The 25,598-nt window shown below is 41.3% G+C and overlaps 1 protein-coding gene across 3 annotated transcripts; it reads left to right on the top strand.

Annotated features, from left to right (window-relative positions):
* On the top strand, nt 1-24,911 carry frem1a (Fras1 related extracellular matrix 1a). Of its 3 annotated transcripts, XM_053416351.1 has the most exons (37): nt 1-134; nt 4,209-4,619; nt 5,641-5,735; nt 5,946-6,256; nt 6,472-6,668; nt 7,033-7,356; nt 7,454-7,562; nt 8,010-8,141; nt 8,705-9,049; nt 9,134-9,276; nt 10,392-10,588; nt 10,675-10,765; nt 10,855-11,022; nt 11,103-11,311; nt 11,972-12,065; nt 12,174-12,426; nt 13,287-13,490; nt 13,712-13,897; nt 13,996-14,192; nt 14,271-14,481; nt 16,533-16,677; nt 16,775-16,916; nt 17,906-18,101; nt 18,219-18,483; nt 18,735-19,152; nt 19,940-20,141; nt 20,223-20,367; nt 20,459-20,588; nt 20,748-20,820; nt 20,942-21,091; nt 21,271-21,476; nt 21,593-21,640; nt 21,729-21,914; nt 22,437-22,568; nt 23,038-23,153; nt 23,389-23,474; nt 24,186-24,911. In XM_053416351.1, exons 2-37 carry the CDS (start codon nt 4,377-4,379, stop codon nt 24,386-24,388), a joined length of 6,552 nt encoding a protein of 2,183 aa, XP_053272326.1. In that variant the 5' UTR covers nt 1-134; nt 4,209-4,376; the 3' UTR covers nt 24,389-24,911. The 3 variants fall into 3 exon arrangements, 2 of the variants coding, with proteins under 2 accessions (XP_053272326.1, XP_053272327.1); XM_053416352.1 differs by lacking the exons at nt 1-134; nt 4,209-4,619; nt 5,641-5,735; nt 5,946-6,256 and having other exon boundaries at nt 6,588-6,668; nt 7,030-7,356; XR_008333994.1 differs by lacking the exons at nt 13,287-13,490; nt 13,712-13,897; nt 13,996-14,192; ... (16 more) ...; nt 23,389-23,474; nt 24,186-24,911 and having other exon boundaries at nt 11,128-11,311; nt 12,174-12,218.
* The last annotated feature ends 687 nt before the right edge of the window (nt 24,912-25,598 follow it).

Here is a 25,598-nt window from a genome sequence, read left to right as displayed (position 1 = left end):
TCTCACCCTCTTTAGAGGTGGGGTTTGTCACTGAGGAGTGTGCTGCAGTCTGTCAGAGAGCTACTTGCTGTCGAAAGCAGAGCAGAGCAAGACACATAGTGGAGAAGAAGAAGTGCCAGATGTCAGCAGATCAGGTAAGGACATGTCTAAATCTATGTGGGGATCTATGCTGGGGAGCTTTGTTCTGCAGGAGCAGAATGTATGACTGCATTTGTCTTACTCCTAAGTATTTGTCTTTTACCAGGATCCAGACTGCACGTCTCACATTATGCAAACAAAGCCACATTTACAATGGGTTCAAAATTTGTCATCCAACTTATCCAGTATCATCAGTGATGGTTTATTTACGACTTAAAGAATTTAAAAACTGGAAAACATGCAGCTCTGTCTGTAACACTTCAGCACTGTCGCATGCAGGGACACTAGCAACTGCACTCTCACCCATTTATCACACACTCAGCTCTCACCTCTAACAGTTTGGCAGCTTTTTACCACTTTAAGACAAGATATCAAATCATATCGAATAGACTTTTTTGTCCCATGGGGAGATTTGTCTTGGGCCAAAGTGCTACAGCAGCTTCAGAGCAGTAGATTGTACAACAACAACAACAAAAAAACAATACACAATGATAGATCACGTAAGACCCAGAATAATAATGTAGAATAAATGTGAGTTCAATATTGCACCTGCCCTAAAAACACTTAAAATGATCAAACACGAAAAGGAGATGACGAGGTAAACAGGACGACAAACAAAAACAGGCATTAAAGGAACAAATGTGCCAGACAAAGTCCGAAGGATTTTGAGATACATGACAGAATCAACACGTCTCCTCCTTGAGTAGTGTGATGGACGTTGGGATGAATGAGAGCTTAAGGCGGTTGGTTTTGAAGTCAGTAGACTCTGTTGTACACTCTCTGGACTGGGCCACTGGACAGCGGCCAAATGTATTCAGCAGAGGGCCTTTCCCCCCGATGGCTTGTTTTTCTTTGAAAATTGCTGGCTGCTCAGGACCCTGTCATTATTAAGATTAGAAGAAGAAGCCGCTGCTGTGAATGACTGTGCGAGGCATTCCCAGCTGTGGAGCCAAGCCACTTGTTACATGACACATCCCTTTCCTCACAGCTGTGTGTTTTGTGACCATCACTAGTTGGTGGTTTGGGAGGGATTATTTATTGTGAGCATCGAACTATGAAATGCCGTTTTACCTAACAAGCTTTTATTCTTAACATATGCTTGTATCATCTTTTTCTCAGGGATAGTTCGGCTAAACCAGTACACGGACAAAAAGCACATGGTTTTTACTAGTATCCGAGCTGTACTGTATCCAAACGAATTCTGACATTGTACATTAAAAACGTTTAGGACTTTCATGACTCGTTTCCACATAGTTTTGTTTTAAGTTTGTATTCCATATAATATTTGCAATATCCCCCTGGTTTTCAATTATCCGCTGTCCAGTCTAATATAATATGAATCTGTCTTATGGACTATGGTCAGACAGAAAACAGTCGGTCACTGTAGGGAGAGAATGAGGCGGTGTGTAGATAGTCGTATGAAATATTTAGCTAAAAGGGGGGTTAGGGTTAGGGTTAAAGGGTATGAATGGGCTGGAGTGAGTTGGTAGCATTCCATCCAACACTGATGTTTGTTTAGGTTTGGATTAGGGAGTGCATGTACCACATGCTTATGGGAATGTAAATCTAGTCTGTCATTAGACCTGCCGGCGATGACACTCAGCAGATGCTGATCCCCCTCCTCAATGACATGTCAGTAGAGAAAACAGCTTTGTCCAGACATGTGGGCTTCATTCAACGTAATAGTGGTTGGTGGTCTTTGCTTGTAACCCACAGTAAACTTTACTTCCCTGGATGTATCTTGTCGACATAATATTGTGAAGTGACTGTAACATGAAGCTCAGCCCAAACAGGAAAAGGATCAGCTGCAAACAGAGACAGGACCCTCAGAGTGCTCCATGCAGCTTAACATTAGGACCTTTCCCAGCACTCCCACATCCCATCTGCAGCTTCCCCACTGGGACTCACATCAGTCAGAGGGCCATCTATAATCTTTCACAGGACTGATTACCGAGGCCTTTGGGCTGTTTCACTGAGAGTAAATATCAGTGTCATGCAGTGTGACACAATGTTGGATGGGATGTTATCTGCTAAAATGCGATCTACTCTCAGCTCTGGCATGCAGTGGGACTTTGCTCTACATCTCGACTCTCACAAAGCTGTGTGGGAATAGTATGTATGCCCTTGTGAAAGTGTTAATTCAGCAGAAATTCACACATTTATTGCATTGCCACTATACAAATGTCACGGTTTGTTGATTTTATTTTTTAGTCCTTTGTTTTGAACCATGGTCCAAGGAACCTTTCTAACCAAAATATAAAGTCTGCAGGTTAACTCAGTTAAAGCAAATACAGTTGTATCGGAATATGCAACTAACATGTCAGCTTTAACATCCTAATGAGGACGTAATTTGTCAGTTTTGTGATAACAGCTTGTTGCAAATAATTTCAGCCTTTCATGGACTATGACCTTCAACAGTCTCCCCTCCAGCTCGACCCATCAGATTGTACAGCGTTAATCCTGATCCTAAAATGTGAAAATTACCTAATTTAGATATTTGCTCGGACATACGAAAGCAGTACATTGCCAGCACTAGGTGAAGGGGGCTGTGGCCATTTGGAATCCTGTTTTTTACATTCAGCTCCTTGAACATGATCTTTTCAGCGCCCTCAACACAAGCATTGTTCATGGATGCAAGCTGTGACATGTTCCCCCCATGCAGAGGCTGATTATAAGGTGCTTTTCTGTTCAAGGTGCTTTCTGTGTGAGGTCTGAGGGTAGGTGTCCTAGACGAGTGTTGAAGGAATGTGGCAGGAGGACATCTGAGGCCTATTTTTAAAAACACAAAAAACAGCTCGAACCCACATCCTCGGTGAGGTCTCGGGCGAGAGAGGATGACATTGATCGCTGCTGATAAAGGAGTAATTGGTTCTTTGAGCCAAGGGGGAAGCAGAAAACTGAATTGAAAACAAATTGGTTGGGAAGTAAGGAAGATTGGGGCACTGTTATTGTTGTTATTCAGAAATGTAAGGTGCCCCTAGGTTATTTTAAAGAATGTTTGAAAGATGTTTTGATAGGAAGTTAGTCCCCAACTGCTCTGAATAATCGCGGTAAGACCACTCGTCCATGTTGGGGGTGACTTTAAATTCTAAGAAAATAAATGATTGTCACTACTCAAAGGACAGATAATAATGCACATACTTCCTGACAAGCTGTTGAACAAGTCATAAAGTTTATTAGAGATCTGGAACATGCGGGAGCTGGTTAAAAGTCTCAAATAGTCATGTTATTACAAAAACCATACACCTTCGGGTAGTTATCATAAACCAGCAGTGTTCTATTCCTTATTTTCTTAATTTTTCTACTGGTAGACATAATAGTCTTGTCTAATCATATCATTTCCTGTGGTGCCGGGTGTTTATATTATTACTATTATTAATATTATTATTTGGTAATATGATAGATAATTAATTTATGGAGGTTTGTTTTGAGACTTGTGGCTAATCTCGTTCTGATAAAAATCTCATGCCTGTGTGTTTTAACTACAGTTGTGACATGGTTAACCTGACTTAGCATAAAGACTGCACACAGGGGGAAACCGCCTGTCTGCCTCTGTCCAAAGTTAAAGGTCCAGTGTGTAAGATTTAGGTGAAATTTAGCAAATTAAATTAAATTGAACATAAAATAATCCTAGTGATGTTTTAATTAGTGTGTAATTATCTAAATTGTGCAAATTGTTATTTCTTTACCTTAAAATGAACCCTTTCCATTTAAATACTTCATATCTACATCGGGAGCGGGTCCCCTCTACGAAAGGTCGCCATGTTTTTTACTAAACACCTTTTTAGTTTTTATGACAACTGAAGGTTTCCACAGGTTGTCTGTCATGTTTGGAAGGGGCGGGTGTGGTGAGAGGAACCAGAATCCTTAATTCTACACACTGGACCTTTAATGTTGCCAATACAATCAACACATGCAGCTATAATTGCTTTTATAAAACAATGCTTTTGCTCCACTTTATAGTTTTTATTGTGTTACAGAAACCAGTGAGCAACACTACTAAAAATGTACCGTAATAGATATATATTTATGAAATGTAATGAACTGAAACCTTTTTCATTCCCTTACAGATCCTGACGGTTTATGTGGAAAAGTGAAAAAGCTGAATCATCATTCAATCAGAGGAAAATGTAGCTTCTTCTCGAGAGGAATAACTCACTTGTTCAACTTAAGTCTGTTTCTGAAAGCGATCCTGCTTTTGTTGGGAGTCGTTGAGGACCCCGCAGTGACTGACAGTGATGGCTTCACAGGGTCAAATACAGGCCTGGACGTTGCTCGCAGTGCTTCTGCTGGGAATGACCTCCTCTTCGCAGGGTTCCCTCGTGAAAGTCAACAAGCGTCTAAAGGTGAAACGGGGTCAGTCGGCCTACCTTGACGAGGGCGACCTGCAGTTCCATATTCCCCGTCGGAAGGATGCGTGCAAGGTGGAGCTGGTGTTCAACGAGCCCATAACTCAGCGAGTGGGAGAACTCATGCCTCAGGTAATGGAAAATCCTCTTCCAGATACAACCCCCTGTATGTTCCAGGCGATTTACTTGGTGTTGTAAAACAAGGTTGTGTAGCTTGAAGCCATGAATTACACTTCCACAGCACTGTTTGACAGCTAACATGTAGCCAACCATTTCATATATTATTGTGTTGTAATGATGACAAGGTCTCAGGCCTTTTTACACACTGCTTCAGAAAAGTTCCTTCCAAATCTATACTTTGCCATTTGGTTGTATTTTAAAAAATAATAAATAAATAAATTATTAATTAGAAAAACTGTTATTTTGATACAGTTTAAAAAAATAAATGTCTGGCTGATAGAGTTCCTTTTCAGTTATTTTGAGTCTTTTTGCAGTTTGTTTTTAGGATGTTGTAATGATCAGTTGTACCAGGAGACAGCAGCAGAATAAAACATGACTTTAGAGTTATAGAGACGTTGTCATAGTGAGACATAGTAACAGAGGTCTTTAATTAAGTTTTGTTGGATGAACAAAAATAGCTGTTTTTGTCAGAGATTTATTGAAAGGACCACTAGATTATAACGGTTCAAGTTAGCCGGTGTTAGCACACTTTATCTCGATATTAGTGTTTCACTACTTTTACTGAATGAACCCTACACCCCGTCCAGGAGTCTGTGATCCTTCGACCGGAATCTGGTCACTGTCCCCAACACCAGATCTTTTCAGCATAGTGTCCCTTACCCTCTGCAATGCCACATCCCTCTGGACATTCAGAAAATGACTAAAAACTCGTTTTTTTAGAACTGCATATGACTTGACGTAACACAATAAGTCCAAAAGGCCCATCTCACTTCTGTGCACGACCTTGTATTTGTCCTCTAACACGTCCTTGTCCTTTAAATGTGTAAAGTGTCCTTGGGCTTCTTGAAAGGTTCCATAAGAATTTAAGTTCTTATTATACAGTATGTAATATTCAGGGCAGATCTCGTACATACAATAGGCCTGACTCACTCTTTATAGTGGATCGTTAACATTTCTCCTTTTCTTTCCTCAGGTTTTTGATTGCCATTATCTGGCTGATGAGGTGAAGTATGTCCACAATGGATGCCCACTGTTAAAAGAGGACACTGTCAAGCTTCGACTGTACAGGTACGAAACCTGATGTTATTCCACTAGAGACACCGGCTGGGACACCTGACAACTCTTATTTATTCCAACCCATGGGTATTCAATACTCGGGTGTTCATCGTCTCAACTACACACCTGTTAACACACACACACAAAGATGAAAAGCCATGTGATGGTAAATATACTCTTTCCTTCTTCTTCTTCTTGATCACCCTGTATCTTTATGACCAGGTTCACAGAGACAGAGACACACATGGAGGTGTTTACTCTTCATGTGGACATTGTGGAACCTGAATGCAGCATTATAAAGCTTGGGCCTCATTCCTTGAAGGTGCCTGAATTCTACAGCCTCTCTGAAGAACTCGATGGCAACGCGCTGTCTTTCCACTACGAGCGGAGGTCTAGCCTGGAGTGTAGCATCCATCTGACCAGCCATGACACCCACCTGCCAGCCCATGGCCAGCTGGTCACTGGAGAGCCAGAGAAAGCCACCAAGAGAGGGGACGAGCCAGAGAGTTTCATCCCCTTACGTCAGCAACTAGGTAATCAATGAAAATGCATGATGGTAAATCCACGATCCCCAGTTTATGCACGAGTGAAAAGGAAACATTCCACCAATACAAAATATGTTTGTATTAAACTGCCAGCAGCTTGTAGAGACGAGACTAAAAAACTCTCTATTTAAATACAGACCATAGTTAAAGCTTGAACAGATTGATGTCTGACCTTATCTCTGTATGTTTTTTTTATTATTCAGATAATAAAGCCAGAGCGACGTGTAAAACCGAGGACTGCCTAAAGGGTCTGAAGCTAGTTAAGATGACCAAAATTCCCTGTGATGACTTCCTGTTAATGGGACTTCGGTATCAGCACAGAGATCCTCCATCTCCAGATATAGATTATATTACTATTCGACTGGACCTCAAGGACTCCAGGAGTGGCAGCATATACAAGGTAATTTGGCTCCTCTACTGCCTGGCGCCAACTCAGTGACTTGAAATGTATAAAGTTTCAAGTTGGGAAACAAACAAAGGGTCATTTGATGTACTGCTAATGAGTACAAGTAGCTTTGGCATGAAAAATATATCGAATGACTGCACAGAGTATAAGATTTCACATGTCAGTAAGTGCAAGAAAGTTTAAGACAGGCTACATTAGTAAACTTGCTATGACAGTCTTTTGATTTTTTTTGGTTATTATTTTTTGTGATTTTTTTGTGGCATTACATAAATTCCACATGGTCAATGTGTTGAAAAACAGAATATATAGTTTGAAGTATCATGTTTTGTGGTTTATTTCTCTTTACACGCTGGAGTAGTCTGAACAGATCTGGATTCCAGTGCGGATAGTTGGTGCAATGCCCAATCAGCCTCCGAAACCATCCTTCATGTCCATGTTCATCCTGGAAGTGGACCAGTTCATCCTCACTCCACTTTCCACTGCTACACTAGATGCTGAAGATGAGGAAACTGTCAAACAGCTCTTGGTTTTCAACATCACCAAACCCCCTGTGGACGGCTTCCTCACTCATCTGTCCGATCACACCCGCCCAATCTCCTCCTTCACATGGCTGGATCTCAATGACATGCTCATTGGGTATCAACCTCCGAACTCTTCTCATACTCAACGAAGGAATTACGAGGTAGCGTTTCCCTTTCAATGATATTTTGATTGCAGTGTATAGACAATCATTTTTGGTATAGTCTATAGCCTGAAAAGTTCTGTCACCGTCCCTACAGATTGAATTTGAGGTGCACGATTTTTTCTTTGAGAAGAGCCCATCAATGACTGTGCACGTGTCTGTAAGGAATGCAGACACGAATGCACCCAGAGTTTCCTGGAACATGGGTATGTTGACATTGTCAAATTGCAAATGAAATAAAAAAATTCAGATTGCATTTACATTTACAGTTTATGAGATGACTATGTGTAATGCAAAAGGGGTCACTAATAGTGACCAAGCAAGGACCTTACTTTGCAGCTTTATTTGAACTTTTAGCCCCTTTTAGCTGATTGTTTTGATGTCATGACAAATTTGCAGTTTTGTTCATCCTCAAACCTTTCAGAATTGATATACCAAAATAGCAAAAATCTAAAAATTGTGCCACACACAATTAATATCTTTGTAAACAAAAGCTAAGTCAATTATATCCTGAGAAGCAGAGAGCAGCAGAAAGTTAGTTCTCTGAACTTTAAACTATTTCTCTTTTTTAGGCGTCCTTCAATATTAGGTTTGGCACATGTTGTATCCTATATTCCACTAAATCTTGTTGTTTATGATTAATCATTGCATAGGTCTAAGCCTATTAGAGGGTCAGTCTCGTCCTATAACGTGGGATCAGGTCCAGATTGTGGACAACGACAACCTGAAAGCTGTCCGTGTCATCACTGTGGACGGTCTGCAGCACGGAAGGCTCACTGTTAGAGGTACAACATCACACCTCTCCACTTTTATTGTTTTACCTTGGTTGGAATGGCAGTTCACTTTAAGAGCTGCTGTGACTCTGTTTTTAACACTTTGGTTTTTGTGGAGAATAAAGGGATAGGTCACAGAAAAATGTTAATTCAATATCTACTCACCACTATGCCAGTGGACGGAGTCCACGCAGCACCTCTGGAGTTTCAGTGGTAAACAGCACTGCAGCCTAATCCAAATAAAATTGAAGTCAATCATGACTACAATCGTGCCTCCATACTGCTCGTGTGGTGTCCTCAAAGTGTTCGCAACCCCCCGACATTCATATAAAAGCCCTCCCCTTCCAAGACTAAAAGTCCACCGGAAGTGGCTAAGCTAACGCTGTTTACCCCTGAGACTCCAGAAGTGCTCTGTGGACTCAAACACTCCAGCCAACCCCTCCATTTGCATAGGGGTGAGTGGATAATAAGTGAATTTTCTTGTTTCGGTTAACTATCCCTTTAATGCTTTCAAATATATGTACAATTCCAAAATGTATATTTTTGAAGTTCTGCTTTTATGATGTAATCTCCAGGTGGAAAAGGCTTCATGTTCACTGTTAACGACATCAGAGCAGGCGAGGTTTGCTATCACCATGACGACAGTGACTCAACCAAAGACTTCATTATCTTCCGTATCACTGACGGTCGCCATCAGACACGGCACAAGTTCCCCATCAACATCCTGCCGAAGGATGACAGCCCTCCTTTCTTCATCACCAACATGCTGCTGGAGGTGTCTGAGGGCCAAACAGCTCTGCTCATGGGCTCCACCCTACAGGCTTCAGACATGGACTCAAGTGACGACTACATCCTATTTAACATCACCCGCCCGCCGCGGTCAGGAGAAGTCATGAAAATCCCAGGACCGGGGCTCACAGGTCAGGAAAATGGGTTTTATTTTTTTGTTGTGTTTGTTTTCTCTTTAACAATATCGTGTTATGTTTGTGTTGCTTGTAATTCAGGTTACCCTGTCAGCCACTTTCTGCAGAGGGACCTGTCACAGTCCTTGGTTTACTATCGACACCTTGGAAACGAGGTGTTTGATGATTCTTTTGAGGTGGTGCTGTCGGATTTCCATGACCCCCCAAACCTGTCAGAGCCGCAGGTGGGTAACAGAATCACGACATTCTACATGAGGAGAGTATTGTGGAATTGATCGATGTCAAATATCTTGTGTAAACTCTAAACTCTCCCTTATTTAATATTACCTCCTAACCCAACTATTTTACCTCACTATCGTCTATCGACTTTTACACTTTGACTCACCCTTCATGGCAAAGACTGACTATGTGGAAATCTTACATTCAAATGTTCATACTCTTCCATTCAAGAAATTATCACCTGTGAATTATAGCTATTGTCACACCTTTTAAAAAAAACGTCAGTCATCACAGTTTAAGAATTAAACTTTTTACTATAACTATTAATTGATACTGCAGCTCAAGGCTAGGTTAGGCTTAGGTTATTTTCTACTTCATTTGCTGAAAGTTACCTGAAAATTGATTCTCTTAAATTAGATCCAATGAATGTGCTACACAGTGTGTTGAAGGCAGTCCCACTCTAGATACTATACCATACCTTCAGCTTTGGGTTTGAGAAACAGTTTAACAATTGATGGACGGATGGACAACTCTTAAGTCTTTCTTCAACTTGCGTAACCTTCTCTTCACTATCAACAATTTCCACCAGCATTAAAAACACACAAGCAGCTGAAACTGAGCAGTTGCCATTCCTGCCATCTCTCTGGGGTATTTCTGTTTTGAGTATTTTATAAAGCTATCGTTAACCTCGGCAGCTGCTTGCGTCTGAAGCTGTATGTATCTATGTATGTACAGTATGTACAATTTCAGCATTAGCAGGAACAGCCTTGCTAGCTGCTCTGTACATACAGTATAGACGCAGTGAAGCTTTGAGCTAAACACATGTTGGCTTTTTACTTTCTGTGTTCCACCGGGAAGTCAGGGATCTACAAATTCATCCTCTGGGAACCAAATATGTAGCATCCAAAACCCAAACTGTTCGTGATTCATCTTCTTGGGCCCATTATTGTTGATGCCAAATTTCATGGCAATCAATCCAATAGTTGCTCAGATACCAACCAAAAGTCAATGTCAGCTCTTGAGCCCCACTCCTTGCGTCTCTAAAAAACGAGAACTACTTTCTAACTCATTGTCTAGTGCAGTGGAATTCTGTCACAGAGTTGTATTGTGGTGTCTTCAGATGGTGCTGGTGCACATAGAAGCTGTTCCAGACCAACCACCTAAAGAGGTTCCTGGGGCCAGCCGGTATCTTGTGAACAAAGAAACAGAAGTGGTCCATATAACACGAGAACAGCTTCACTTTGTAGACCTGGAGTCCCCTGACAGTGAGCTGACATACACAGTTACTACTCCGCCTTTCCACATTGGTCCTCACAGGTCTGTATGCTCTAAAAACTAAATCTATACACCTGACTGCAGAGGAGTATTCTGTCTGAACACTGTGCTCCTGATTTGATGTGCAGCACTCCTGATGCAGGGAGATTGTTCCTGGTGGACAGTATACCCAAATTCACCAAAGACTCCAATGCACCTGTTCTGAGGCTCTTCACGCAAGTAACGCTTTGAGTTTTTACTACATTAAATGAACATGTGTTGACAGATTTATCAAAAACTCAGTGATTTATGTTTTGTCTTGTGTCCAGCATGCAGTGAACTTCATGAAAGTGGCCTACATGCCTCCAATCATGGACATCGGGCCTTACCCCCAGCACATCCAGTTTGTTCTCTCTGTCACAAACCGCCTGGGCAAAACAGTCACTGGGATCTGCTTTAACATCACTGTGACACCAGAAGACAACCAGCCACCACAGGTGGAGGAGATAATTGTATCATTCTTGTCTCATTCATTGCATGTGGATGTGTAGAAAAGTGCAGATATATTCTGTTCCAGGTCATCACCAATGCTCTGACTGTAGATGAGGGAGGGGAGTGCTGGCTTGGCCCTGAACACTTGCTGCTCTCAGATATGGACTCTATGGAGGAAGCCCTGCGGGTGGTGCTGCAAAAGGAACCACAGCATGGAGCCTTGCAACTCGGTGGCCTCCTGCTCCAACCGGGCCAGGCGTTCACCGTGCAAGACGTGAAAAGCTTTAAAGTTAGGTCAGAAATCCTGGTTTATTCATTTCTTTATGTCATATGGGATTTAGAGGTTGGGTCATCTTAATAGCACTAACTGCATTTCCCCCTTATTACCATTGCAAGTTGATTAAGACAGAAGCAGTACCTGTTTATATTTACATCAGGAGGGTCCTGGAGGCCTCCATGTTTTTCACAATAGTCCAGACTGGACAGACTAAACACCTTTTGAGTTTGTATGACAACTGAAGGCTGCCACAGATTCTCTTTCAAGTTGTGATAAAAACTCAAACTATGTTTAGTTTGTCTAGTCTCAACTACTGTAAATTACATGGTGGCCTCTGTTGATTCTAGGGTAAGGAAACAACAATTAATACAATTTAAATGCCAATAGATCCCTTTCACCTACATCTTACACACTGGACCTTTTTTAAAGAGACAATCTCAAGCTCATATTGATCATAACATTATTCCCCCTTACAACATAAGTGATGTCATATCAGAAAATGACATAATGGACTTTATTTAAAATAATATATGGCCACATGATAGGAATGAGGCCATCATGATGTCTTGTCTAAGAATGTCTATGTTGCTATAAGAATGAATTCTTTATTTGAACACAGACTGTTTCTTTCTTTTGTCAGAATGTCTGACCTAACTTGAACTTATTTTTATGCACAGTTACAATCATGACAACTCAGAAACTCTAGAGGACAACATTGAACTCTCTGCAACGGATGGAAGCAATTCAGTCAGTTTCATCCTGCAAGTGAAGGTAATTGTTCCCATGTAAGGGGGTTCCGTAAGAAAATAGCAATCTAAATGGCTTCACACTATAGGACCCTTTTTTGTTTCACTTGAGTGTCTTGCATGTGTTCTCCAGGTGAAGCCCATTAATGATGAGGTCCCGGTGTTGGTTGCTGGTTTGAAACCAGTTCTCAACTGCGCTGAGGGTCAGGAGATCACCATCACAGCAGAGTACATCTTTGCTTCTGATGCAGACAGCGACAACGGCAGCCTGGGCTTCTTGATTGCGCGGCAGCCGTATCATGGCGTGGTGCTACGAAATGGTGTCGTGATCGATCACTTCCTCCAGGCAGATATCACAGCTGGGATCATCACCTACAAACACACAGGTAGACTGCAGCGGTCACACTAAGATCACCACTTTTATAAGGGTTACAGCCGTCCACTTTAGCAAAGGGTTTACGATGCTTTTACATTTCATTACATATCATGCAGCTGACGCTTTTATCCAAAGCGACTTCCAATAAGTGCATTCAACCAAGAGGCCACAAACCCAGAACAGCAAGAATCATGTAGGTACATTAGCTTCAAAAAAGCCAAACAACGAGGTGCTAGATGTAATACAATATTTGTGCATCTTAACATTATTTGTTTTGATTATTAGACCATCATCTTCTTAGCCAAGGTGTAGTCAGAAGAGATAATGGTGTTGGAGTAAACATAATAATCTATAATCCTCCATAAACTAGAAACTATAAGTTGTCCCTCCCTGAACTGAACAGAGAAAGCATAATATGCTGAAAAGCTTGGTAATACAGTTAAAGCGTTCTTTGATCAGATTCATTTTAACAACCCTAACACAGCCATGTTCTTTTCCCCTGTTTCAAGTCCTCATGTTAGGCTAAGCTATGTTATTCTCTCTCTCGCTCTCTCTCTCTGTATATGTTGTCTGTCATGAAGTTACTGTTTTTGCACCTTTGGGTCCAGCACTCTGCACCAGGAGTGTTTGATACATCTTGTACCCATTTAATGGAGTGTATGGATTGGGAACTATCAGTCAGTGTTTTGATCTATATAGCCGGATGGGCCCAGAATGTTAGAAACCCTCCCCTGAATCTTTTAGAAAGGGGGAAAGTTCACATTCAGAAATCTCATTTTAATCTCTCAGAGCTGCACAGTTAACGTAAACAGGAGCTATATTGGAGAGAGAAACACACTGTCTCTAAAAGTGCTCCGGTTGTTGTTTCAGGATTGGAGATTGGTCTCACTCCTCGCCATGACACCATCACATTTGTCATTTCGGATGGAGAAACTGAAAACTCTGCTCTGTGCTGCGGGGGAGGAAATCCCACCAGGACCAGAGGTACAGCGCAGCTCCGGGACAGCCTCCCTGTGTACGACCTCCAGATCATGGTGTTTCCAGTCAACAGCCAAGCCCCTTCATTGGAAACAGGTGGGTCATTTCTTTCCCTCACTAAAATGATATACATGACTTATAAATGTAAAGAAGTCTAAAAATGTCAGTGACACAGTAACACTGCTACACCATTTTCAACTATTTCCCTGCAGGTGTTTATTTGGACCAATGACCACATTACACTGACCTGCTGTATGTCTAAGTACAAAGATAGGGATACTGGTATGATGTTTTAGAACTTTCCCATTTGTTCATAGGAGACATCTTTATGGTGGATGAAGGTGGAACTGCCCCGATAACTTCTTCTCATTTGAAGGCCTCTGACGTGGATACCGTCCTGGATGACCTGGTGGTCAGTCTGATTTCTCCACCCCAGTTTGGTTACATTGAAAATGTCCTGCCAAGTCCTGGCTTTGAGAAAAGTAACACAGGCATAAGCATAGGTAAGCATTAGGATATACCATGCCCATATGGTTTTATCACATGTATGAAACAAAAACCTTTTCAAGTTTCAAGTGTTTTTCTGTTCTCTTTTCCACAGCCTCAGTTTCATTCAAAGACATCATTGACGGTAAGGTGAACTATGTACAGTCCAGACACCAGAGGATGGAGCCCACAGTCGACCAGTTCATGCTCTGTGTGTCGGATGGGAAACACAGTTCTGCGCATGTGCCCTTCTACATTATTATCAAACCAACAAACGATGAGATCCCAGACTTTGTGGCTCGCAATATCACAGTAAGTTTTCCTAGTACTTCTGAGGACGATAACAAACAGGAGACATTCCAATATTGATCGATGTGCTTCTTTGATAAGGTACGAGAAGGAGAAACGAAGCAGCTGGACTCGTCTGTGCTGCACGCAGCGGATCTGGACGTCCCGAGGAACGTCCTGCTGTTCAGCATCGTTAAAGCCCCTCAGCATGGCAGCATCATTGACCACAACAGTGAAAGGCCCATCAGCAAGAGACAAGAGGCTAGTCCCCACTCACCTGTGGTGGACTTTACGATGACAGATCTGGCTAATGGTACTTTTTACAAATCTGTGTTTCATTTCAGTTTCGTACATAATTTGACCCTGTTTTGAGTCACAGTTTGAACTTAGACCAAATCACAACCAACACCGAGACAGAGTTGTGCCCTCTCCCAATCAACCCATTTGTCCTACCACTTGGCGCTACCTCTTCGTTTTGCGCGTGATCGTGTAGGGGTATCATTGTTCCATTTCTATATGTTGTGTAGGGGTAGTGACCAACCAGCCCTTCAAACACCCCTTCAACATAATGTATTCAGGACCCCCCCTAATAACGAATGATAGACTGAAATACCAGAATGATTGACGATTGGATGAAGTGAATCAACGTTGCGACCGCTGCGCGTAAAATGTTTAGAAATGTAAGAATTTAATCTTGCAAAATAACCATGAAATTGTTTTTAAATCCAGCAGAATATCTTATTTTAATCAGGAAGCAAATGCAAACGTGATTGAATCACTGTGACAATAATGTAAGCAGTCTGGGAGTAACGAGTAACATTCGGTGCACCCGTGTCTCGAACATGAAGTAAAAAAAAATATTCCCCCTTCGTATCTAATGTTTTCAGAACAGGGCAGAAGTTTTTTTATTGACAAGACTACTTAACACTGAACTAACCGTAAACATGCTGACTGAATGTGTATCAAAATCAATATCACAATCTGTCCTGTCTTTCCTGCAGTATCAGATGTGTTCCTGTAATGAAGTTGGTTGGCTGTTTGCACTAGCGATTGGGGTCCCAATTCCTATGGGGAGGATATTCTAGCCCTCTCTTGGAGGGGGACACTCCCAGCGAAGGGCAGTCACTTCATATCTAGAGTAAGGCCAAGGGAGAGGAATTGGTACAGGGCCTTGGTCTTGCAGTAATTAGTGCTCCCACTGCTTGCCTGTAAGGAAGATGATACAAGTTTCACACAGGAAACTGCCACATATGAAAGAAGCACCCACTGATCTTCACGCTACACCATCAGTGGGTCATTAGACATGGAGTGGTACTCAGCTGGTGAGAACAGTTGCTCATTGTCCTCTCACTGGAGCAGCTTTCTAATCATCAGGGTGGATGGGGCTGCTCTATGTAGCGGGTTATCAACTGTCTCAGTTAAGTCTGGGTTTTCTTATCCAGCTAAGATAAGTTCTTGATATGATGTGTAACGAAACAATCATATCTGCCTGTAGAGTTGGTAAAAGTGACAAACAAAAGTGGAATTTAACGGTGAAATGTAAGCTTTGATCACAGATCTGAAAAAATATAATCACTAGATATAACTTTGGATCTTTATAGTTTAAGGGCCACAAATAAACAGAGGAAGTTTATTGAGGTTACTGAGTATTTTGTTTGTTTGTCTGATAACAAGCAAATGATGTTGAACATTGGTTGCAGATAAAAACTTAAAAGGATGTCATACTATATCTAATTCCAAAGCAGAGAGAAAAGATGTAGATGATCAACTCAGTCTGACTGAAATGTTCATTTGTACTTGAAATATTACAGTGTGTAGATCTTTTAAATTAGAAGACATCAGAGGCCTTCATTTTTTATTTCTGCTCCTGTTGTTCTGATCTGCAGTGATAGAATAAAAAAGTAAAAGCATCAACACTGTCAGGTTTTAAGTTTGGTGTCAAAAGAATCTTAACACAAAAAAGTGATATATATTAAAATAATACATGTTGTTATCATATCTCCCTCTGTTTGCTAGAAGCTCCATTTTAAAACCATCCCACTCATCTATAAAAAGTATCTGCTGATACTTATTACTTCTTACTGTTGATCAGTGACTCTGGTTTTCCAGTGATCTGATGGTCAGTAGCTGGGCTGTTGACAGGTTTTATTACCTTATCTTGTAGTATTTCAGCATAAGTTACTGTGTACTCTCTGAGTTTTTTCCACAGATATTATGTGTTACGGATTCTTGTCAGTATTGACACACTGATTGAGCCTTTCATGTAAAAATGGTTTTCATCATTTACACCTTTTATTGAACCATTCCACCTCAGTATTACATCATTCAGAAAAGTCAAATAAATCTGTCATCACTGGCTTGCAGGTATGGATCTGATGTATATGCATGATGACTCTGAGAATATGGAGGACACTTTTACCATCCAGTTGACAGATGGCCGGCACCAGCTCCACAGACAAGTGATGGTTAAAGTTCTGCCAGTCAATGATGAAGAGCCTCGGACTATAAGGTTGGACTAACACCTTCAGTTCCTATTCAAAGTCAGTCATCATGTAATTGCTAGTAGAAAAACAACACAATTGTTACCTCCATCTTGTGTCCATTAGGAACAATGGGCTGGAAGTGGAGCCAGGTGAGACAAGGCTCATATCCAGTGCAACACTGTTTGCACATGATGGTGATAGTCCCTCTTCTCAGGTCATCTACACATTTGAGAGTGTTCCTACCCAAGGACTACTTCAACTTAAGGTTAGTGCAATGCCATGTTTTAAAAGCGATACTGAGTGATGAGAATATATAGAATCCTCTGTAAACCATGGGGTGACAATTCTTAATAGGTTTGTCCCTCTAAGTAACTATTGTCTCATTGTTTTTAGACTGCAATTTTCTACATTTTAATTATAAAAACATACATTTGTTTGCCTCTGTGCTGGTGACAGCCAGTGGCCTGAAGTATTGTGTTTTCTGATTGGAACACAATATCTCAAGAATGCCTTGAGTGAATTTCTTCACATTTTGACCAGTTGACACTCAAAGATGAAGTGATAATGAAAGGTTACGCAAAATGCAAGGTCATGGTTACCTTAAAATATGATTTTGTCCTCTTGAACATGATGTCTCAGCTTTGCCTTGAGGGAATTTGTTCAAATGCTGACTAGTTTTCACTTTGACTCTGAAAAAAACTGATTAGATGTCGGTGGGAAAAGGTCAAAAGTCTGGAAAATGTATTTAGAATCAAACTGCACTGGTTAGTAGAGGCATCGCGCCTCAATGCATTAAAAAAAATAATATTGATCTTTTTGTGTCATAGAACAGGTATAGGATACAATAAAAAGTTACTAGACAAAGTTTTACAAATGTGGTCATATCCAAAAATGTGATGCACGTCACCAATCGGTTAAAAGATTTAATTTACTTCAGTCATCTTAGGTTTACTAACCTTAGAAGCCTTTAAGAAAGTAGAAAATCCATTGCAGCTTGGACTTGAATACATTGACTGATTTTTTTCCAACTGTGTTAAACTGTTGAATCTAATTTGACATAGAAAAGTGCAGAAGACACTTACTTAAAGCAAACGAATAGCAGTGGTGTTCCTGTAAAGAATAATTCCACTATTCAAAGAACCCAGCCCTGATTCCCATGACATTGCTATGCGCTACTTTATTATGCAGTAACCTTCCAATGTAAACCTTAGTGAGAACCAGGGAGGCTCCTAACTGTGACTGATCCCTTCTCAGGAGGGTCAGGACTGGGTGACGCTGACAGCCGGAAAGAATTGCGCCCAGGAAATGGTGGACATGAACCTTCTGCGCTATGTGCACACAGGCCTGCACGCCGCCAAAACACAGGACTTCTTTGTCTTCCACTTGCTGGACGGAACGAATCAATCACCACCACAGCACTTCCACATCTCTGTCAGAGATCTTGAGAAAGGTACTAGATGCCAGTTTTCATAGCCACAAGTCCAATGTGTTTGTCCTTCCTGGTGTATATTTATACTGATGTGATCATAGTTTCAATGCAACCTATTAATGTTTCCACTACTTTCAGGAAATATCGCCATCTTTGTAAAACCAGTGAACGTCAGTCGGGGTGACCGCGTGGTTCTCACCACAGACGTACTGTTGGCCACAGACGGCACAGAAAAGCCAGAGGAGCTTATGTATGTCATCACCAACCCTCCTGCTCAGGGACACATAGAGTACATCCATCATCCTGGACTGGCCATCTCCACCTTCAGCCAGATGGACATAGCAGCAAACCTCGTAGCTTATGTGCACGACAATCGAGCAAACGCACACAAAGAAACCTTCCAGTGAGTTTAGAAGCCAAAACTTCCCATATTTGCTTTACACCAGTGCCTAGTACAAAAAAGTTTGATCAATTCAGATTTTGTTATTTCCTTCCAACCATTACACCATGCCAGCTTGACTGAGGTCACATTTACTTGAAGAATAACAACACGATGTGAAATAAGACAATTTTATTTGGACTATTTCAATATTTCATTGAAATCTGTCAAAATAAGGAATTTATGAACACCCAGACTGTTGAATGTTTTGACAGGTTTGTTGTGAGTAATGGGAAGACCAGCCGAAATGGAAGCTTTGAGGTCACAGTGGAAATGGTGGATCGAGTTCTACCATCTCTGTCCTCCAACAAAGGCATTACGGTCCCCCAGGGTTCCTCCATCATCCTGGGTCCTGACTGCCTTGCCCTTTCCGACCCAGACACTCCACCCAGCGTCCTGACCTTCACCCTCCTCCAGCCTCCACAGTATGGCAGGCTGCTTTTAGTGGACACCACCCTGACTGCGGGGTCAAACTTCACACTCAGACACATACAAGAGATGGAGGTATCATATAAACATGATGGAGGGCCGTCACAGATCGACCGGTTTGCCTTCACGGCCTCTGACAGCACCAATCGAGGCTTCCTCCTGGATGGGCGGTTACATTTGGAACCAGTGTTCTTCACCATTCAGGTGGGCGATAAAGGCATTATCACATTATCATATTATGAGATCTTTTGTGGATTTAGAGGCTCTGTAATTGTAACACAACTCTCAAAGCAACATTAGCTGTTCTTTACCACCATGTGACAGATGATGTGTTCCAAGTTCAAAAAACAGTCCCACTCTGATTGCACACCTCACATTTATTTATATAAATATATATAAATATATATATATAAATGTGAAGTGTACAATCTGTAAGACAATGGGAAGATGTGATAAATATTTTCTTTTGATTCAATTTCATTTAATTTGTATAGCAAATCATAACTAATGTTAGCTCAAGGCACTTCACATAGTAAGGTTGAGACCTTACAAATTATAGAGAAACACTGTTGAGAGAAAACACTGACTTCAATGTGGGCAGGTCATTTGCCTGGACTGTTTGAGGTGAATGGAGTAGAATAATAAAGATATACAGTATAATAATAATAATTATTATAATCGTTGAGTAGTGTCTGACCTGGATCCTACAACTCTGGAGTCAGAGATACTACCCGGAGAGAGAGAGAGAGGGAGAGAGAGGATGCTTCCCAGCTCACCTGAGCCAGAACTTACTATAAGCTTTATATATTTACGGATTATGTATTATCTCCAACAAGATAATTTTTTTAATTTTCTGATGGCATAAATCAGGATCCTAGTCCACACATCGGTAATGGTCAAATACTCGCAGTTACTTTATCAACTTCCTTTGCTATGATATTCATCGTAGTCAATATCTATTTTATTTAAAAATAAACATGCATCATTGCAGATCAAGCCTTTGGATAAGTCTGCTCCGGAGGTTGTGAAGCTACTCCCTCTTTGGAAGGCAGAGGTTCTGGGCGATGGACGATATGGGATCTATCTGTCATCGCGGGAGCTGAAGGCCCACGATATCGACAGCAGAGAAGATGAGCTGATATTATCCATTGTTCGCCCGCCCTACTTTGGTTACCTAGAAAACATGACAACAGGTAGGAAAATACATTTGCTTTTTCCATTTATACTCAAGCTAAACTTAAAAAAAAGCCAAGTCTTCTCTTTGCCGTTGACAGGTGGCTTTGTGACACAGAGCTTCTCTCAGGCGGAGCTGAACAAGAGAACCATCATCTACATCATCAATCCAGACAGGGAGTCTCTCTCAGACAGTCTGGAGTTTACAGTGTCTGACCCTCTAGGGAACACAGGGCCCTCTCACATGTAAGGAATGAAGGAAACTATGTGACTCTTAATTCGATGATATATTAAATTACCTGTGTCATCCTCACCGTGCTTGATCTTATCTTTGCAGCCTGGAATTCAGCTGGTCCAGCGTGGAGCTGTCTCTGTCTCAGCTCTCTGTATGTGAGGAGCAAGGGGGTGTCTCGCTGGACATCATCCGCAAGGGAAACTTGGCAGAGTCATCATATATCACTGTCAAGGTCTGGGGGCACTTGTTGTTGAAACTGACCAACTGTTGTGTTATTTCTCCTGATAAGTATATTCAATTTGAGCACTGATCAATCAAGCTATAGGAGCAGGATTTGGATTTATTATTGCTACCTGATGACATATTTTTTAAATGATGTGTCTTTATTTAGGTGAAGGCTGTGACTGCAACAGCTGGTAAAGACTTCCTTATAAGTCCTTCTTCCCTCATTCAGTTGGATCCAGGTACGTACTGCTCAATATAGAAAGCTTACACCTTGCATTCTAAAGTATGCAGTCACCATCTTTTTTAAAGGTGGGAGCACAACTCTTGTAAAACAAAGCTGTGATGTTTCTGTCTCTGTAGGAGTGTCAAAGAGGAGCTGGCAAATCGAGATTATTCAGGATTACCTTGAGGAGGTCGAGGAAATGTTTGAAGTGTTACTCATCTCCCCTGAAGCCACAACAATAGGCATCATCAACATGGCTCAAGTCACCATCAGGGATTCTGGAAGAGGTACAACTAAACCCCAGTTATTTATTTTCACCATTCTGGAGCAACCCACCAGTTTATATTGAGGCTGAATACTTACTGTATCGCCAATGGGTCAAATCTACAAATGCAACAGAGCTAGTGAATCTAAAAGCTCCGGTAATTGATATCTTTCTTACTATCTGGAAACTGTATCACCACAGGGCAGTGCAGGCTGAACCAGGATCAGGAGGCTCCTCTCCTTGGAGGAAAAGAGATTAGGTCAGACACCTACCCCCGGCATGGATCCATTAAACTGGAAAAACTTCCCTTAGGCACCGAATCAGTCCTCTGGGCCCGCGGAGAGAGCATCTCCACACCTGCACGTCTCCCAAAAAAGAAACTCAGAGTTATGGACAATCCAAAGTCTGTAAGTACCTTCTCTCAACAGTAAGTGATGGATGAGATTTTATTTATTGTTGTAGCTTTATTCCAGTTTTTTTGTCAAAATTAGCTCGAACCTTTATCTCTTGTTTTTTCTTTCAGATTAGACCTTCCTCAGTTTTTCACAATGGAACAGAGATTGTTTACACGGTGAGCAGCAACAACAGCTTACTAAAACGGTCAAGTTTTGAAAAACAAAAATTCATTCTGTCGTGAACAAAATGTGCCTTTATTCCAGTATCATGGCATCATGCAAGTGCAAGTAGAGGATGACACCTCCCCATCAAGGAAGGGCAGAAAAGCAAACATTCGGGTTGTTAGCAGAGGCTCACAGCAGCACGCGGCAGCCGCGCTAACTGAATCTAAACAGGGTCCTCAAAGAAAGATCTCAGAACATCAGAAAACGGAACTGGTTAAAGGACATGTGAGTAAAAACATTGCTGCTTCTTGGAAAATTAGCTCAGTTTCACTTTTGCCCAAATCTCTTCATGGCCTCTTCAAGTGCTTCAGCTCGACAGTCTGTCTGTCTTTCCCTCAACTCCTTCAGCTATACATTCTATTCATCGTTTTGCCAATTTCTGTTTCAAATGACGGTTATATTCAGTTTAATTTTGTCCTCACCAACCAGAATCCAGTTATGTGTCATTACCCTAATTAGTTTTTAGACGAAACGCACGGTTTTGCTTGTGGTTGCTGGGACCAGTTGGGTTTTTATAATGATTTAAGACATTTGAGACTAAGATAGCTGCATTGACGTCTCAGTTTTCTGGCCATTTTTCCATTAATATAGCTCAGTTACATGGCTAGCAAGCCAGGAAGATGGAGACCTTATTCATAACTTCACCTTCAAATATGTGATTGGTCGTTGTTTTCCCCCAAACAGCAGTCAATGTCTAGCCACTCAAATGCATATTGGTTACTCCGCACTGAATTTTGTTATGCATAGGCTTCAGCTGATAACTTCATCCCCAAGCCCTGTGTGCCAGCACTGATGGGACTCCTCCATATCAACCAAACCACTAATCAGCTCTTTCACTGCAACGGTGTGTCCTGGAAACCCTGGGCACCAACCGATCAGGTATTCCAGCTTCACAACACGAAGAAAAAAAAATATATGCAAATGAATATCCATCAGTGGAATAAAGCACAGTACTCACTGTTCTACTTATGTTACTTATACAGTATGGGAAGTTAACACCCGTATGTCTTGTCCATTGTGGAATTTGAATTTGAACTGTAAATTGTGGGCATTTTCTCTATTTGAAATTGTTGACCAGATCATTAAGATCAACAGCTATATAGATTTGTGTCAGTGCATTCATCGCAGATTAAAGGCAGTACTGTCCTTATGAAGGAGTTTGTTAACATATAAAGACCGAAAAGTATTGTGGATCAAGAATAGAACCTTGCGGCGCTCCAGAGAGATTCATCTGTCACTCTGTCTATTTCCTCTGCTGCCTTAAGTTGATGAAACTAAAGTTATATCTAAGCATTGTCATTTTAATGAATGATTCAGATTTTCTCTGTACTTTCTCTGTGTGACACAGATGGTGGGAGCTCAGAAGTGTCCTCAGGGCTGGACCTTTCATAGTGGCCAGTGCTACACCCTCAGCACTGAGCACAAAGCCACCTGGAGCACAGCTAACAGAGCCTGCAGGGAGAGGTACATTTCCACACAAAGCTCAAACACAGGCTGTGTGTTCCCACAACCACACACGATATGTTTGTTAAAGGATGAGTAGACCTAGAGAGAAATTGTCAGAGAGAAAGCATGGCCATGGAGTACACGCTTCTGATTAGTGCCCTGTCACATGCAAAGACTGTATAATCCCCTGCCTGACTGTATAAATGCCTCTTCAAAAAGAAAACACAGCTGTCCTTTTCCTTTTTTATCTCAGATATAAAGGAAGTCTAGCAAGTGTTCTCTCTAAGGATGACATGGACTGGTTGTGGGACTTCAGTGGAAGAAAACCATTTTGGATTGGTATGTATTTCTCTATGATTTATTTATAAAGGGACTCCTCCAATTTTAGACATCACGTCCCATTTGTGACACCAATGCTCTTCATAAAGGTTTGTTAAACATGTACATTTAGAATCTCGTAAATTAACACGATTAAGTGTTTTTTTCACCCAAATTACTTCAGATTAAAAAGCTTTGATAATCTTAGCCGGCTGCCAACAGCATATGAACCCCTCCTGTTTGACAGTCAAGGACATTACAATTGAAATTTGCATTTACATTGGATCACCACAGCAGATAAATGGAGCAGAGCATCACTGAGTCAGATACTGATCCTTATCACACCTCTCAGCTGAGACTTCCACTGTCACTAGCTGCTAGTCCTTCTTTTGCTGCTTGTACTACTGCAGTATTTTAGAATCAGCCGTCTGGAGCACTTTTGGTTCAGTTTCTGGCCCAAGGGAACTTCGGTCCTGCGGAACATGGGAGACCAGGACCACTGACCCTCTGGTTAGTGGACAAACCTCACTCTCACTGAGCCACAGCCGCCCTAATGGTGGATAGAACTTAGTATGATCCTGCTTTTAAAACAGAGATAAGCAAGGTTGTATTCAGTATTTGGCTCTTGCAGTGTGATGGAAGGACTACAGTGTTATTCATGAAACTTTTAGAAAAGTCAATATCAAGTCTACATACTGCATCTGATTTTTCTTTTTGCTCTTACTTTATAAGGTCTGAATGACAGAGAAGGCCGAGGACGCTGGGAGTGGGTCGGCGGCGAGCCGGTCACCTACACCAACTGGAGAAAAACGCCCCCAAGGTCAAAGAGGAAGGGAGGCAAAAAGTGCATCCTGGTGTGGAGAAAAGCCAAGTGGCAGATACGGGACTGTAAAACCAGCAGGGGTCATCGCTTCGTGTGTTCAGTCAAGACTTGAATGTGAGAGTGTCACAGCCATGAACCGCTCAGTGTGGTGTTTCAGAGGAGTTGCAGGAAGGACTCATTCTCAGGACATTGACATGACGATCAGTGGGATCATTGCAGGAACTGATTTATTATGAACTTTGTGACAATTGTTGTGTCTAAAAAGTAACCTGCTACACTGTGTGACATTGTTTACACAGCATTTATTCACATTAGCCACTGAAAGTATTGTCATATGCTATATGTAAATCTCACAAGATAATTTTAAAAACGTATTTAGCATCTTTGAACTATTTTAGACCCAACGAAGTCTGGATTAACAACAGGGGCCCCAGGTTCACAGATTTGTCAACTAGTTTGTGGTGTAGCCACATTGTTGCACATGAGTTTGTTGAAATTGTACCTGAAGTGTCCAAAACCTAGTTATAAAACTTGTATACTTTCAATTTATGTTGTGCTTACACTGTACATAATGAGGTTGCGTTTAATCATATTACCGACTGTAACAGTATTTAAACAGACTAATGAAAATACCATTTCTGCTCAGTATACACGTTACTAGTGGTGTTAGGAAGGGGAGGGAGGGGAGGGAACAATCTTGGAACCCAATCATCTAAAGACTAACAATGAATTAGTCTCTAGGATCAACTGCCAATATTTTTGGGCCTTGGGTGTAGAGGGCTGAGATTCTTTCTTTTTATTCATTGTACACTGTTTACAGGCCGACTACTTTCTTTAATCACACGGGTGAAACGTTTCTCCTCAAAAAACACAAACAGCGTGTTGGTGTTTAAGATCCAAAGCCTGCTAATTAAATCCTTCCATGTCAACAGGAAAATAACATAATAATAGCTGAGATTGCATCATCTGTGTAAATGAAGCACTAATCTAATATTTTGCAAAATCAGCTCTTGAATTATTGAGTTGAAGTAAATTATTCTTACAGAACTGGCATGAAGAATCAGTCACAGAGTTTGATTTCAGTCAACAGACACAAATCTGTGATGACTCCGAGAAGCAACTTGCTGATAGCAAGTGATCATAAGAAAATGTCTTTATGAACATCAGCGACAAATATAAGGTCTGAGGAGAGAGATTATGTCATATCCAAATCTAATTAGCCATTGCCTATGAACCCTAAAACAACTTTTGTCTGGTACAGTAAAGCTACACTCCATGTTGATATATCTTCATTAGTTTCAAAGCCCCACTTGGACCCTGCT

Source organism: Pleuronectes platessa, chromosome 23, assembly GCF_947347685.1.
Source record: "Pleuronectes platessa chromosome 23, fPlePla1.1, whole genome shotgun sequence".
NCBI lineage: Eukaryota > Metazoa > Chordata > Actinopteri > Pleuronectiformes > Pleuronectidae > Pleuronectes > Pleuronectes platessa.
Note: the sequence above shows the minus strand (reverse complement) of the source record. Positions and strands in the feature narration are given on the sequence as shown.